The 16,648-nt window shown below is 35.4% G+C and overlaps 1 protein-coding gene across 2 annotated transcripts in view; it reads right to left on the reverse strand.

The window, feature by feature from the left end:
• The window catches only part of LOC131041942 (uncharacterized), an 89,035-nt gene that overhangs the window by 49,734 nt on the left and 22,653 nt on the right, over nt 1-16,648 (reverse strand). The window contains exon 3 of one of the 2 annotated variants that reach the window (XM_057975214.2): nt 1,743-1,832. The exons of the other annotated variant lie outside the window; for it this stretch is intronic. Within the exon in view, the coding sequence (XP_057831197.2) occupies nt 1,743-1,832 (90 nt within the window). The remainder of the gene's footprint in view (nt 1-1,742; nt 1,833-16,648) is intronic. 2 annotated transcript variants of the gene reach the window in all.

Raw genomic sequence — 16,648 nt, forward strand, 5'->3', positions numbered from 1 at the left:
AAAAAAGCATGAAAAATAGTTTACTAATAAATTAATGATGGAAATCAATGAAAAGGACAGTTGAACATCATAGACAAGAAACACTATGCAAAAAGAACAGAAGCACTCATAAACTTTTATGGCATCCATAACCTCACATAATATGCCCAAAAGCAGAGTAGCTGGAAACTCCTGCGTGTGTATCCTCGTATCCGAAACGGATATGTATCAGATACAGCCTGGATACACGTCAGATGTTGTACCCACACATGCCCAAAAAACCTTGATTTCCAACCAAGCCAAATAGTATGTTATTTGATTTTTTCAAAATTTGACGTAAATCTTCTTAAATTTAATTTAAATAAACTTCATTCATGCAATTTATTTAAAAAATTTGGTATAGACAAAACCTAACCAAATGAGAAAAACAAATGAAATGTTTTTTTATTTCAGCAACCTATTTTTTTGGATTATCTTCCAACGCAACTCTACTAGTTTTGCATAGTGTAAATTGTTAAAAACTTAAATCAACTTATAACTATTTTTGTAGCAATTATTTGTCTATATTACTTTTGAAGCAATGAAAAATCTCCTCTAATAACTTAGAAAAATTTTGTTGAATATATGTGTACGTGTTTTTTATGAATGTTGTTGTTGCCGGGAATAATCATTATGTTATGTTGTCATATTTTGTTTATGTTGTCGTCGGTAATAATGAGTTACGGCAATCAGTTAGTTATTCGTCCCGAAGGGCAGTTGGACGCGACGGTTGGTCGCACCCCTTAGGATATTATATATTGCATACCGTTCCTTCTTAGTATCATCATGATAGTTGTGTCTGATGTAATGTTATAAGCACTTGATGTACATGGACTCTTGAATTAATACAGAGACTGGTTATTTAATATATTTCCATCATGTTCTGTGCATTTACTGTCTGCATTTAATCGTTTACCCATATGAGGCAAACAGTCGTATCCATCCGTATCCATATTGAGGGTCTTAAAAAATGGCCATATCCGTATCCGTGTACATGCAACTTTGCCCAAAAGGAATTAATAGCAGTGAAAAAGTGTAAGCTAGGATAAAATATACTTAACCCAAATCTACATAATGCAACCCTCCCTCATAGCATGGAGTTGCAGATTACCAAGTTGAATAGCAGTATGGTTTTAATAAAGAATAAGGCTGCCATGGCCCATGGCAAACCATAATTGTTCATAACATTTAGTTCACCCAGTATCAATGATGCTCAAATACTTCATAGTTACCTTATATCAATGATGCTCACAGTAATTAAGTATTTGATGTCAAATCCTAGAGTTTCTACTTAAATTGTAAGTCCTCTAGACATTAAAGTTTCAACTTTCAACCCATATGGCATGGACCTCTGGAAGGAAATCAAGAGCAAGAAAATTTAGAATCAATCTCATGCATATACTATAAACTTGTTCAAGGCAAGTAAAACTAAAAAGCTAATTGCTTTAAGAAAAGGGTGGAATATATTATGTTTAACATATAGAGAAGCATAACTTTTTAAATGTTTTACAGGGGACACTGTAGTCACAATGCCAGTCACATTACAACTCTGGTCATAGGAAAGCAGACCAAAACAGCTTAAAGAATGTACCATTATAACTCAAAAGCCTTCAAACAGAAAATGATGCAGAACATGTAGAGTATATAAAAATTTCTTGACAAACACTATGTTTAGTAAGAAAAGTACAGTCAATCTATTTGTTTGTTCATGTAGTACTGCATACCTGAGCTTCACAGCACACCAAAGCCATTACACGGCGATTGTACTCATTTATATTTAGAGGAGGAAAAAAGAAGTGGCGGAGCACATATAGCTGCATACCTTTAACAAAATAAGCAATTCATAAGAACCTCACAGGCGTTTGCCATTAATTCAGCCATCTGATTCTACCATTTTTGAGAGAGTACAAGTTTTAAATTAGAGAATTACAGATACCTAAAAAAAAAATTCAAACATGTTTTTGGCATACATAATTTACAAAGAAGCAATGAGAGCCAAACAGCCCAGATTAGCATATTAGATTCAACAAGTTCCAGATTTTCACCGTTTCAAAACATCACACTTCATTGGTAACCAGACAGAATGCTTTCTCAAAGCACAGATGTCTTCTACCAATCACAGTATAGCAATTTGTCCTCAAAATTAAAAAACAGCAAAATAGAATGTCAAAAGTAAATCAGAAGTTACTTTAACATCACTATCAATTCTATGTTTACGTGTCATCATTTAGCCACTCAAAAGGATTCATGTAGATTATTATGTATAAGAAAACTCAAATTCGATCTTTGAAAAAATAAATGTATCTAAATCTCATTTTTCCAATATTATAGACCACACAGGGGCCTCTGATCTATGCCCCAAATTGTCCTATACGTAATAGTGCACATAAATGCTCATTAACAAAAACATCTAGTACAACTTTTATCAACTAAAAATAAGAAACAGGAATACAATAGCAGAGATTTAAAAATCTGAAATAGAAATTCAATAGTTTACTCTTCTTAGAACTGAAAGAATTTTTTGGAAATACACACCAACTGAAAAGAGTTCAAATAGCATTTTACAGAAAGCATACAAAATAAAGAATACTTTCATGAGAAGATATAGGCACCATCTCTGGCCCCTTAGCATTTCGCAGAAAGCATGCAAAAATAATGAATACTCTCATGAGTGCTGCACTTGGTCAGAGACATTCTTTCCTCAGACTATCCACATAAAGAATACCCAGACCACAAAAACAATCAATACATTCCAGACTCTTAGGCTTAAAGCCATTTTTATGATTTGTTTCTTCCATGTAGAATAGTTTATACTTATAGTTAACATTCTTATGACTTCCTGATTACTAATTATGACGATTCTTTGAAACTCCCTAGGACACCTAACATGCTTTGTAAGTCTCAATTAATCGCCCATGACACCTGAGATGTTTTATAAATACCTTAATAATTTTGGGACTTCCCATGACATCTATAAGATGTTTTATAATTCTCTCATTTCTTTTTTAAACTGCTATGACTATATTCCATGAAATTTCCCCATTATGACCTCTGACAAGATCCCATGTAACACCTATGGCATTCCGATGACCCATTGATATGTCTTTGACATATGACTCATATGACTCATTGTTATCATATTTTCTAATACAAATAAACAAAATCTTTAAGGTTTCACCCTAAATACAACCTAGAATCATAACAATTATCATCGTCATGATACCATTGTTCATCTGGTTCATGCTATCCTTTAATTTGCCCGTTGAACCAGCAAAGGCTCCCTCGACAGAGAATGCTACCGATTTCAAGAATGTGGCCAAGAAAGTAGCTTTGATAAATCCATTCCTACTCTTAAAAATGGTAATAAATGGAAAAACTACAGCAAAAATTAAAAAAAGAAACTGGCATCAAAATCTGGAACTGATTTGTTTTTAATCATAAAACTGAAGTAAACAGGAAAGTAAACTATTTAAGTTTAAACCACAGAAGCAGTTCCCGCCAAAATCTCTGAGATATCATTTCTCACTGCAGGCACTGAGAAATTCACAATATTTCAATAAATACTGGTCAAATGATATTTTGATCAAGAAGCTCACAAGAAAAATCCAATATTTTTGTTTTTACCCTATATATCCCTGTGGACTGCAATTTTTTACTTATTTTGCTCGCAATTTTTTACCATTCTGCTCTGATTTTTTCTGAGTTTTGGCTTATTTTTTAGGGTTTAAGGGTGTGGTTTCTGCCAAGGATATATAACACATAGAAGGTTCATATGGTATTTGCAAGTGAAACAAAGTCATCTAAGTTGCTTGAGGTCTCACCCACCAGAATTAATATCCAGTCCTTGAACCGGATGTAGTCTTTTTCACTTTCTAACTTGGTGAGAAGGATTACAAAATTATGTACTCTTTCAAGATCCATCTTAGGCTTGGAATGATCCATTTAATGATCCATTTTGCAAGCTCCCTGAGTCTGTTAGGCATGTGTTCTTTGAATGCTATTTTGCTAAAGAGATATGGAAGATGTTTGGTTTTTCCAGCAATACAGATGTATCCATTTATGAGATTATTACTGGTCATATTAAAGGTCTTAAGAAAGTTTTCAATAGTTTGTTTGCCCTTCTCTCTGCTTTAATACTGTGGCATATTTGGAAGTTTCGTAATGATAATGTTTTTGGGTATAGTACCAGAAATCTTACTGAGTCTCTCAGGAGACTCATATTTCACAAAATAAATGTGCAGGCAACAGTTGTGATCAGATTGAAGAAAAAGAAGCTAGAGGATCTCTTTAAGAGTGGCATGGGGCATCTTGGTTACTGGAAGGTCTCACATGGATACACATGGTCCCGGATATCAGAAGAGATGACTCCGTTCGAGATAGCTTTGCATAACTTCATGGCAGAGCTGGAAGAGCAGAGGCAGAAGGAGAGGCAGGAACGACAGAAGGCAATATGGGCAGTCCCAATGGCAGCTGTTCCAGGGGATATACCAGGTGATGATCCAGATGATATGCCTGGTGATGTTCCAGGTGATGCACAAGGTGCTGTACCAAGTGGTGTTCCTGAGGCTATACCAGTAGCTGAAGTTGTTCAGCACCCTTACAAACAGCAGATTGAAGAGAATCGCATGCTCAGGTGGATGGAAGGACCCAAGGGTTGGCTGGCTTGGGTCCCAAGGAGGCAAGGAGACATAATATGAATCTGATTCTCATCATAGGTTACTTTCCTACATTATAATCCTCTTTTGTAATTAAACAGTTGATACTCTATGTAGTTTGCTGGGGCTGGTAGCATATATGATAAGTTGGTAGTGATCATGTATGCCCCCTTTTTTGCTGCTGGTTGTAACAGCTCCATATGAGATGTCATTATGGCTTTGATCATATATATTTAATAGAAAAAAAAAAATATTGGAGCAAAAACATTTATAAGTTGTAGCTTGACATTTGAATTTTGCAGTTTGCAATTGATTTTAAGAATATGAAATTTTTAGTCAAACTATATAGTAATGCACTTTGCAGTGTGCACTGTTATCAACAATCTCAAAATTAAAGAGAAAAATATCAAAAATCCAAATTTTCAAAATTCAGATCTACAGTGTCATTTACTTCCACAGTTTCACTCTCTGACTCTCTTTGTAATTAGGATGTCTTTAAATGAAATAATCATCAGTTATTGCTCTTTTTTCTTTTTTTCTACATTTTTAAATTCTTTGGATTCCCAATATTTTCCCAGTTTTTTTCTCCTGATTCTATCCTGAGAATTGGAAATATTTTATCTCTTGGTTTGCCAAGAAATTTTGAGAAATAGATTTGCTTCTATGAGCTAAACCATATTGCATTATTCAAGGAAAAACTGCAACAACACTATACTTCTATCAAAATTATAACCAAACAGTTTACAAAAACAAATAACCCTCGTCAACGAAAGGTTGTGTAATGTCCCCACTTTGAAATATAATTTAATAATGAATAATAATAATAAAATTAAAATACAAATGAATAAAAATAAAAATTAAATTAAAATATAGAAGAATATAATTAAATATAATTAAACTTTGATTAAAATTAATGAATGGTCAATAGGCATAAAATGATAAGTTGTGACTCACCCAAATACGAGGTATAAAAAGGAGAGGAGAACTCATTTGAAGGGAGGATAATTTGGGAATCAAAAGTGCAGATCTGATTTAAATAATAAGTGCAGATCTGATTGTGAAAGGTTGTGTCCTTTTCAAAGGGCAGAAATAATGAAGAGTTGCACCCTTTCAAAGGGTGCTAATGGTGAAAGGGTGTGTCTCTTGCCAAAGGGCATACATGATGAAGAGGTGTGACCTCTCCCTCACATTGAAAGATATAAAGGAAGGGAATCAATCATTTGAGAATAAAAAGAACAGTCTAAAAAAGATCGCAGTCTCAGCCGATGCAAATAGAAGCATTGAAGGAAGATATCCCATCATAGGAGGAAAAACGGACAAGGGTCCAATCTGAGTAAAACACGATTTAGACCATACAGCCATTATATACATCAGTTTGTACAGTCCTTGAAGAAGGAATCGGGTTTGATATTGATAATAAATTGAGGCATACAGCAGTTCGACCGTGTTACACATAGCATAACGAATCTGGGTTATGGCTGTACAAATATATTTATCTTTCATCTTTATACTTCCCGATGGATGATATAAGATAGTAATGACAGTGTAATAATGCCTTTCTATCACTAACTGTTCATATGACGATTAAGTAAATTATATGATGGAGTCTGTAATACCTTTCAATCTCACCATCCAATTATGGAGGGAGAATACAAGGAAGCAAGAGCACTAGGCTTCAGCAAGTACGCCAACCCTGAGTGTGAGCCAAGAGGCCAAGAGGCCAAGTTGACGAGGTCCTTGGTGCTCTTGGGCTTGTTGGAGAGGGATAGACTCAAGGCGCCTTGTGTGATTCTCCTTGAGCTCCATAATGGGGACAGGTGTAGGGAGAGAAAGGGTTGTTAAATCCTTCATATAAACTGGGCAATATATAAAGAATGTTGAATATATGATCTATCATAGCATAATGGAAATGTTGACTAACCTGTTGTGCAGGTTCTAGACCAAGCTTTAGTTGACAATAGTGTCCCTTTATTGTATTTACTATGCACTAAAATTGTGATTCTAGGTCAGAGTATAAGAGGGTCCCATTAGGGGACGTTACAGGTTGAAGATTAAGGTTCAATGTATCTACTCTTGGTAAACATGATGAATCCAAAGACAGACTTAAATTGACCACATTCTCTCAATCTTCATCTGGGGATATCTCAAATCAATCTTTATGAGCATGTCTGCACCATTTAACTCAGCAAAGAGCTCATTGTTACATGGAACTGAAACTAGTTTTGATGGCCCTCTTGTCTTACTCACTGTAGTCAATACAAATATTTAAGAAGCCATTCATCCTATTCCTTGTAAACACTACTGCAGAAACAGACGATTTATCTTAGGTGCTAGTGAGCCATATCTACTTGTTCTTCTAATTCCTTCTAACTTCATCCTTAATTTTCTCTAGATGCCTGTGCAGAAAAATAATGACCAGTTGGGTACCTGGCTCCAGCTTAGTAATATGAAATTGTTATTGTCCAGTGGTATTGTATGAGATAGGTCTTGCTACAAAATTGTAGTAGGACTACATGTTACAGTGCATGTATGTTCATTTTTAAAAATGCCTTGTCCATCCATGTTATTTGTTTGTTTCAGTAACAATTGCATGGACTCTTTAGTGTTATTTTCTAATTCATTCATTCCATCGTGTGTGAGTGTCCAAAACCCATAGATGGTGTAGAATGCACCACACAAGGACAGTAATAAAATAGTAACCTACCTTTAATGTGTTCTGCACAAATAGGATTATCATGACAATATGCAATAAAGATTTCTCATGTACTCAGTTGACCTCTGAAATCCAGTTTTGATTGACCTGATGGCAACAAATCAGGTCAATTGTCATTCATGTAATTGTATAGATTAGCAAGATGGAAGGTAGTTTTTGTCATTCAAGTCATTGTGAATGTTTGATAATATTTCTTCTATCAAAATCTTCTCATGGCACCATTTATCTTTTCTTGCTAATGATTTCTTGAATACAATAGTACTCTTATTCATTATTTAGGACTGTGAAAGACAATGATCAAATTATATGAACCTGTCTCCCTTGAAGACTGCTCTAGCTTTGAAGGCCAAACAAATTCTTAGCTGCTCCAAGATTTATTATGCCGACCTATAATCTGGAGGTCTGCTCTCACAATAGGATACCCACAGCCTGAGAGTAGTCCCATGTTTCACAAGATTGCAGGTTTCACCCTCTCGATCGGGGGCATAACGCCCTCGACCTATTTTCAAACTTTAAATAGGTAAGGCGGCGCAGCTGCTCCGTCTACTTTGTAGCAACAATTCAGTTTACCTTGTACCTTTTTAATCAAAAGTTAGTCATCTGTATTGGTATTATGGTTTTTTATTTTTTTGATATCATGAGATAACCCAGCGACCCACTTGCCTCGATCTTACTTTTTTGCAAAGTTTTGGGGTATGGAGGGGGTGAGCTGAGGCGAGAATACCTCGATGGATGACTGAGAGGCCTCACACAACCCAGCCACCAGGTAAACCCAACCGTCGAGAGTTGAACCCTGGACCTACATGGGAAGAACCCAAAGCCTCGGCACAAACTTACCAACTGTTTGATCTATGGACCAAACAGCTCTCATGTTTTGGAATATCTTTATAGAACTATTTATCAAAGAAAACTTGAATTGGTTTCTATTTGGCATTACCATAAAGGTGAAAAGTATTGATGTGAAAACCAATAAATCTTAGGAGTTAGGACTAACTATATTTTTGAATAATATCCCATGTTTTGGAATGTGTTTTTTCATTTTGTTTCCAAAACTATTTATTAAGGAGAGCTTGAGATAAAACCTATTTGGCATTGATATAGAGAGATGTAGATTTTGTATCAGAATGTCAATCATAATTCTTTCTATAAATAGTATATAAACATTGAGTGTAGAAACGGGAATCAAAAGTGCAGATCTCTCTACACTCAATGTTTAAGAACTTCCAAGTGGATATACTATATTGAATCCTGATGGTACATGGTCATGGTGAAAATTTATTTAATCATTCCACTCAGAGAACAATATCAACATTACTTGAATTATGGCATGCTTATGAACCAGGAACATAAAATATATTATTGTCAGCTAAACATCATAATGTTTCTTGTCAACATAAAATTTCCCCCCCAACTAGCACCATAATATTCAATGCAAATAAAGGATATAGGAATAAATTTTGTTGACATGTTAACAACCATCAAGAAAAATTGAACTATGATATAGATCTGATAATATCTAAACAAACAGCAGGAACAGATTACACTAAAGAGTATTATAATTATGGAACAGTGGCACAATGATCCAACGTGAAAGATGAAAGATGCAGTAAGATTAGTCTTCAAGGCATGCTTTACCATATAACTAACCTTATGTAAGGATAACCTCTATAGTCTCCTTAAACAAAAGAATATAATCTGTGTACATTAATACAATTTCGTTCTTTCTTCCTATAGTCTGTCGTAGAGTTAAATCATGACTAATGCAGGCCCAGGTCAACTTCTACAAAATATATGTATAATACTTGACAATAAAATATTTCTTTATTCACAAAGACTGCATGACTTGTGACAAAATGAATTGCTTTAGACTGATAGAATTTCAAAACCCAATAATTCCAGCACAGAAAATCCACACACTCGACAGAAATACATATGGAATTCAAGGACAAACAAAAGCGTTAAATATTATAACTTAAATAGTGGAATATGATAATCTGATGTTCCCAAACTCCATCAATTAATAAAATCTCAAACAATCTCAAATCTCAAACAGATCTAAAGTTGTAGCAAACTCAGTTATTGTTGCTCCTTCTAAAGGAAAAAATTCTTGTAAAGAGATTTATAGAGTTTCTAAGAGAGCTCAAGAAGAATTCATTCTGCTTTTCAGTCTGCTTAAGAGTCAGAAACTGTTCTGATACTTCTCAAAATTTTATAGTGCGGAATTGTGCCACTGAAGCTAACACTGAACAAGACTCATGACTTCAATAAAGAATATTATAGACATGTGACCCATTTTGCATACATATTGGGAAATCCTTTTCACATGTGGGTGAGAAGATGGGACCCCATCAGCATTATCCAATGAAATTCAATTTATTTCCTTATATCCTAGGTAGCTGAATCATAGGATTTACCTGCTGATTCCAAATACGAAAGTCCTAAAATCAGATCCAGTTATGAAACATCTATGGATTCGACCAAGAATCTGGTTTTTTAACTCCAAAATATACCTGCGTCTGTCCTACCATTTCCTGTTGAATTCGACACTAACATGGTGATTCCAGGCTGATCCCAAGGCAATTCCAGGGGTGCAGTACTTTGACTTGACTTTTTTAAAAGCCTAAAATAGAAAAAAAAACCCTAAAACATTGCATTTTTTCTAGGTTACCGGGTTCGCCCTTGGGACGCCCTAGTACGGGTCCGGGTTCGGGTTCGACCGGGTCCATGGTACGGGTCCGGTTCGACCTGGGTTTGACCAGGGTTCGAAAAACCCAGAGTGGGTCGAACCCAGTTGAACCTGGGGTCGAACCTGGGGTCGAACCCAGTCGAACCCGAGCGGACCCAGTCGAACCCAGGCAGCTAGGTGGCCCATAAAGTCAAAAAACAAAGCAAATTTTTTTTTTTTTCAATTCCGCCTTGTAAAAAGTAAAAGTTATAACCTAAAAACCACTTCTAAAACATTTTATTGACTCATTTCACCTCATTTGTGTTGCAAACAAAATTTTATGAGAGCAGGTTGAAGAAAGGGTGAACAAAATTTGGCTTCCAAGATCAAAGAGGAGTTGAAGACTGATTTTAGAAGCTTCAACAAGTGTTGCAGCATCATTTCCATACATTTTCAAGCTTCCATTGGCTGCAAGAGGTAGGTTTTTAAACATTTTTTTCCAACTATTTTTGTTTCACAAATTGTCAAACATGAAACTTGAATTTTTTTTCATTATTTAGTTTTTGTTTTTGAATATGTTTATTTTATTTCTTGCCATAGGAACTAGAATGGCATCTACATCTTCCTCCATTGGCAATGAACAAATAATTGCAAAACAAAGAAATGATCCAAATTCTCCCTTATGGAAATATGTGGACATTATAAAACAACTTCCGGGAGGTGGGGGATTCCGTTGGAAATGCCATGGATGTGATATTGAACGTAATAGTTCATATTATCGGGTGGTAGGCCATTTGTGTGGAATAAAAGGAAGAGGCATCAAAAAATGCCCTAGAAAAAATGGTAAACCTATACCAGATGAGACAGTGATGAAATATATTAGGGAGCATGAGGCGGCAAAAGAGAGGGAAGCCCGTAGATTGAACCAAACCGCATCAAAGAAAACAAAGGGAATGCAAGGCCCTTCTAATCCCAGTATTGTAGTAGAAGACCACCCCTTCTTTGCCACAAATGAACCTCAAAGTGAACCACCCTTGACACATAAAAGAACAAAGGGGCCTTTAGAAACCGCATTCCAAAATGAGAGTAGAGACAACGCTGATCAAGATATAGTAAGGTGCATTTATGCAAATGGGTTGTCATTCAATGTTGTTCGCTCCCCATATTGGAAAAAAATGATAAAAAGTGTTAATGAGGCACCACGAGGGTATAAGGGCCCCGGTTATGAGAAGGTACATGGAACATTATTGGAGAAAGAGGTGAAGAGGGTTGAAGATGCATTGAAACCCATAAGGGATTCATGGGTTGAGACAGGGGTAACAATTGTTTCAGATGGGTGGAAAGATGCTAAAAACCGTCCCTTGATCAATGTCATAGGTGTCCCCTAAAGGGGCAATGTTTTTGAGAGCTGTGGATTGTGAGGGCCAAATAAAAGATGGCCAATTTATTGCAGAAATTCTCATCTCTGCCATTGAGTCTGTGGGACCCCGCAATGTTGTCCAAGTCATAACGGACAATGCAAAAAATTGTAGAGTTGCTGGTTTGTTGGTTGAGCAACGCTATGATCACATCTTTAGGACACCTTGTGCGGTACATTCACTCAATCTTATGCTACAAAGGATTGGGCAAAAAATAAAATGGATCAGAGATGTGTATGCAGAGGCTGAGGACATCCAAATGTTCATCACAAACCACCACGTCTCAAGGGAATTTTAGAACCTATTCGAATTTGGAGCTATTAAAGGTAAGTGAAATAGTAATTTAATTTTACATTTTCTGATTTTTTTGAATTTTCAATGTTAATAATATCATTGTGTAAGCTATATTGTGTATTATTCTTTAAAATTTGGCTTTATTTTTTAATCTTTTGGCATTAATTTGTGTTATAGGTTGCTGAGACCCGTTTTGCATCAAACACAATCGTCTTAAGACGACTTGTGAAAGTTAAAGTGGCACTATGCAATATGGTGATCAGCACCAATTGGACTGTATGGAAGCAAAGTAGCACTGAGAGGGCAGAAAAAATTAGGGATAGAATATTGAATGAGAAATGGTGGGATCTTGTTACATATCTCCTAAGTATCACTGAGCCCATCATGAGCATGATTCGCTATACAGACATGGATAGGCCTTGCATAGGTGAGATTTATGATGGCATTGATTCAATGCTTGAAAAAATAAAGGTCACTATAAATGAAAAAGAGAATGATCCTCAGGAGAAATTCTTCAAAGAACTAGAAGTAATTATTGTAGAGAGGTGGAATAAGATGACCACTCCTTTGCACCTTCTTGCCTATGCCTTGACACCTAAGTACTATAGCAATCAATTTCTTGATAAACCAGGAAGGATTCCACCATGGAGAGATCTAGAAGTATCTGATGGGTACAAGGCAGCATTTCTTAGACTATATCCCGATGATGATTTGCGAGATGTTGTTACAAATGAGTTCATAGAATTCGCAAATGGGAATGGTCTAAGTGTTGATGCACTTCATCATAGATCCAAGAAAGATGCTCATAGCTGGTGGTACTTCCATGGCACATGCTTCCAACACCTACAACCCCTCACTATAAAAGTTTTATCACAAGTAAGTTTAATTAATTAAAATTTTAAATTTACAAGTTTTAGTTTATTTATAGTTTACTTTGTCTTCATAGGTTGCTAGTAATTTTATTTTTATTAATGTATAACTTTAATTGTTTACTTTGTCTTCATAGGTTGCTAGTTCATCTGCTTCAGAAAGAAATTAGAGCACATACTCTTTGATCCACTCAGTAAAGCACAATAGGCTGCTATCAAAAAGAGCGGAGAATTTAGTATATGTGCATTCCAACCTACGTCTTCTTTCACACAAACAACATGACTACACACAAGGGGAAACAAAGATGTGGGATATAGAGCCAGAGCATACTGATTTGGACGCTCCTGCTTCTCAGCTTCTTGCATTGCCACTTGATGACTCGGAAATTGAGCCAACTTATAGTGCAAGTGCAAGTGGCATTGGCTCATGTAATGTCAATGAGGAGGAGAAGGAGGAGAAGGATGATGAATTAGATGATCCATTTGATGATTAAACTTTAAGTTTATATTGTTGAAAGTTGAAACAATGATACTTGAATATTTTGTCATTTTGGTATTAAACTTGATGTATATGATGCTATTATCAATTATGGTATGATCATGATGCTATGATTCGCAAATGGGAATGGTCTAAGTGTTGATGCACTTCGTCATAGATCCAAGAAAGATGCTCATAGCTGGTGGTACTTCCATGGCACATGCTTCCAACACCTACAACCCCTCACTATAAAAGTTTTATCACAAGTAAGTTTAATTAATTAAAATTTTAAATTTACAAGTTTTAGTTTATTTATAGTTTACTTTGTCTTCATAGGTTGCTAGTAATTTTATTTTTATTAATGTATAACTTTAATTGTTTACTTTGTCTTCATAGGTTGCTAGTTCATCTGCTTCAGAAAGAAATTAGAGCACATACTCTTTGATCCACTCAGTAAAGCACAATAGGCTGCTATCAAAAAGAGCGGAGAATTTAGTATATGTGCATTCCAACCTACGTCTTCTTTCACACAAACAACATGACTACACACAAGGGGAAACAAAGATGTGGGATATAGAGCCAGAGCATACTGATTTGGACGCTCCTGCTTCTCAGCTTCTTGCATTGACACTTGATGACTCGGAAATTGAGCCAACTTATAGTGCAAGTGCAAGTGGCATTGGCTCATGTAATGTCAATGAGGAGGAGAAGGAGGAGGAGGATGATGAATTAGATGATCCATTTGATGATTAAACTTTAAGTTTATATTGTTGAAAGTTGAAACAATGATACTTGAATATTTTGTCATTTTGGTATTAAACTTGATGTATATGATGCTATTATCAATTATGGTATGATCATGATGCTATGATTACAAGTTTATGTTTGTTTTGTTGTTTATATGATGCTATGTGACATGCATAGTTTAATTCATGCTTATAGGCTTCACAAATATCAAAATATATATATATATATATATATATATATATATATATAAAATATTTACATGTTTTTGTACTAACGAACCCAAACGAACCCAAACCCCTTTTCAAAATTTTGCCGTACCGGCATACCGGGTTCTTCGAACCCAAACCCGAACCGGCAACCTAGCATTTTTTCAATTTTCATTCCCGTTGTGCAACAAAGAGGCATTTGGACATGATATAGAATAGACGTGATGCAGAGACAATTGGACGCAAGCTAAGGGTTCGGGAGTTGGACGTGTGACAGTTCCCAGGGACGCACGACTGATTCAGGTAGGGTTTTCTCTACATTTTGAAAAATAAAAAATGTAAAATCTAAACCATTAAAACTCAAAAGAAAAAGAAAAACCCTAGTTTACTAATTTTTTTACAGATTTAATTCGACTAACGCTTAATGTTTTAGTTAAACTATGAATATATTAAAAATTCTAATTTTAAATTTATATTATATTTTATAATAAAAGGTAAACCTAATAAAATTTGATTAATTTTTAAAACTAAATCTAAAATTAATTTATTTTGTTGTTTTACTATAGAGTATAGTCTATAGTAGATATTATATAATTTATATTTAATAATAATAATTTATTACATATAATTATATAGGTAATTGATAAATATCATTAAATTTAAATATTAAATATTTGTAATTTATTAACAATTATAAAATTATATTTATAATTTATTAAATTTAAAATAATAAATTACGTGGGTACATGGGTACGATACACCAAAATTCCTCTTGTAAAGTTTGTACACTAGTTCCTCATCAGTTGGGTTAGTTGTTGCCAATGGCATTTCTAACATTATTTAAACTAAATTTTCACTCACTTGACCTCACTTTCCCTAATTTCTGTAACAAAACAAGGATTTATATACTATAAATATAGGGCTATTTGGATAAATCATAAAAAAAATAGTTAAGATCGAAACAAGGAGGATAATTTCTCAGGATTCTAGACATTGTATCCTATTCAAGATTACAAATTAATTTGTTGTGATTTGATGGAGAAACTTGAATCAATTGACTTATTCTTCCCTGTCCAGAATTTCTTCTTTGACATCACCCCATAAATTATCAAATGCATGGGGAGTTCTTACATGAGAAGAAAGTCAGTTGCTCTAGCCTAAGCTAAAGAAAGCTACTTTGGCAATCACTATGGCTGATATGTCGCTGAGATTCAAAAAGACAGTCAGCTACTTCACATTTTGTCTCTTTCTCCCTGTTTGGAACACAAGCTTGTTTGATTCTTGTAGAATTAGATAATTGATTTCTAGAACCTTCTCTGAACTGATCAATTGACTTATTCTTTCCTGTCCAGAATTTCTTTGACATCACCTCATAATTTATCAAATGCGTGTGGATTCAGAAATGAAAAGAAAATCAGTTACTAGCTCTAGCCTACATTAAAGAAAGCTACTTCGGAAATCGCTATGGTTGATATGCCACTGAGATCCAAAAAGACAGTCAGCTACTTCACATTCTGCCTTTATTTCCTTGTTTGGACCTGTTGTGACCATTTCACACATCGCCCCATCAGAATGGGGACCCCCTCTTTTTTGCTTTTGTTTTGCTTGTTCTTCTCTCTGCTTTTAGGGTTTTGAGTGAGTGAGTGGTTTGTCTGGGCTAGGGCTAAGCCTTAAGGGTTTCTTTTGACGTCATTCAAGCTAAGTCCAGTCAAATTTTGAAAGTTGTTAGGCATCCTCCTGAGAGTTGAGACGATTGAAGTAAGGTAGATCTTTTAGGAGGGTCAAATAGGTCTCAGGTTAAGGTCCAATAAAGGTTTTTGGGTAAAATCCAATTTTGGCTAAGTGATTAGCATATTTTTGAAGGTGAAATTATGTTCTTGCCTAGGTGAGTTTTGATGAATTTTTTAAAGCAAAATGATGCCTGAAATAGAGAAGTCGCTCCTGACCCTCTCTGAAGGTCCAGGGCGGACTTCATCCTAAAACACAAATCCTTGTTTTGAGGAGGCTTGCTAACTGGCTCCTCGCCTTGAGAATGACCTAACTCTGCTTTGTGAAGTGATTGGAGACTTAAATTTTGAATAATTTAGCCAGAAAGGGTGAAATCGCTCCTGACCCTTGCTGAGGGCCTAGGGCAAAAATGTTATTTAAGGCATATTTGTCACTGACTTTTCTAATTTGTTTTGTGCAGGGTCTCCAAGAGGGATGATTGGACGTGACTTGGTGCTTTTGAAGATTTGAAGGCATGCAAAATGATGAATTTTGAAGGCTAAGGGAAAAATCGCTCCTGACCCTCTCTGAGGGCCCAGGGCGAAATTTTGATTTCCCTCATCTGGTAGTGAAAAAGGACCAAGTGATTGGGCATAAATGGAAAATGAATGACTTTCTCCATCCACCTGAAGGAGTTTTAACTTGAAGTGATGAAGGATCTTGTTGGAATCTTCAAAATCACTCCTGACCCTCTCTGAAGGTCCAGGGCGAAAAAACTTATTGGAGTCATTCCTGACCTTGTTTGGTCAAATTGAGATATCAAAGGCAGGGTGGAGGATGAAATGAGCATGATAAAGTGTCCAGACTTGATTGAAGAT

The sequence above is a fragment of the Cryptomeria japonica genome, chromosome 1 (assembly GCF_030272615.1).
Source record: "Cryptomeria japonica chromosome 1, Sugi_1.0, whole genome shotgun sequence".
NCBI classification, from domain to species: Eukaryota; Viridiplantae; Streptophyta; class Pinopsida; order Cupressales; family Cupressaceae; genus Cryptomeria; species Cryptomeria japonica.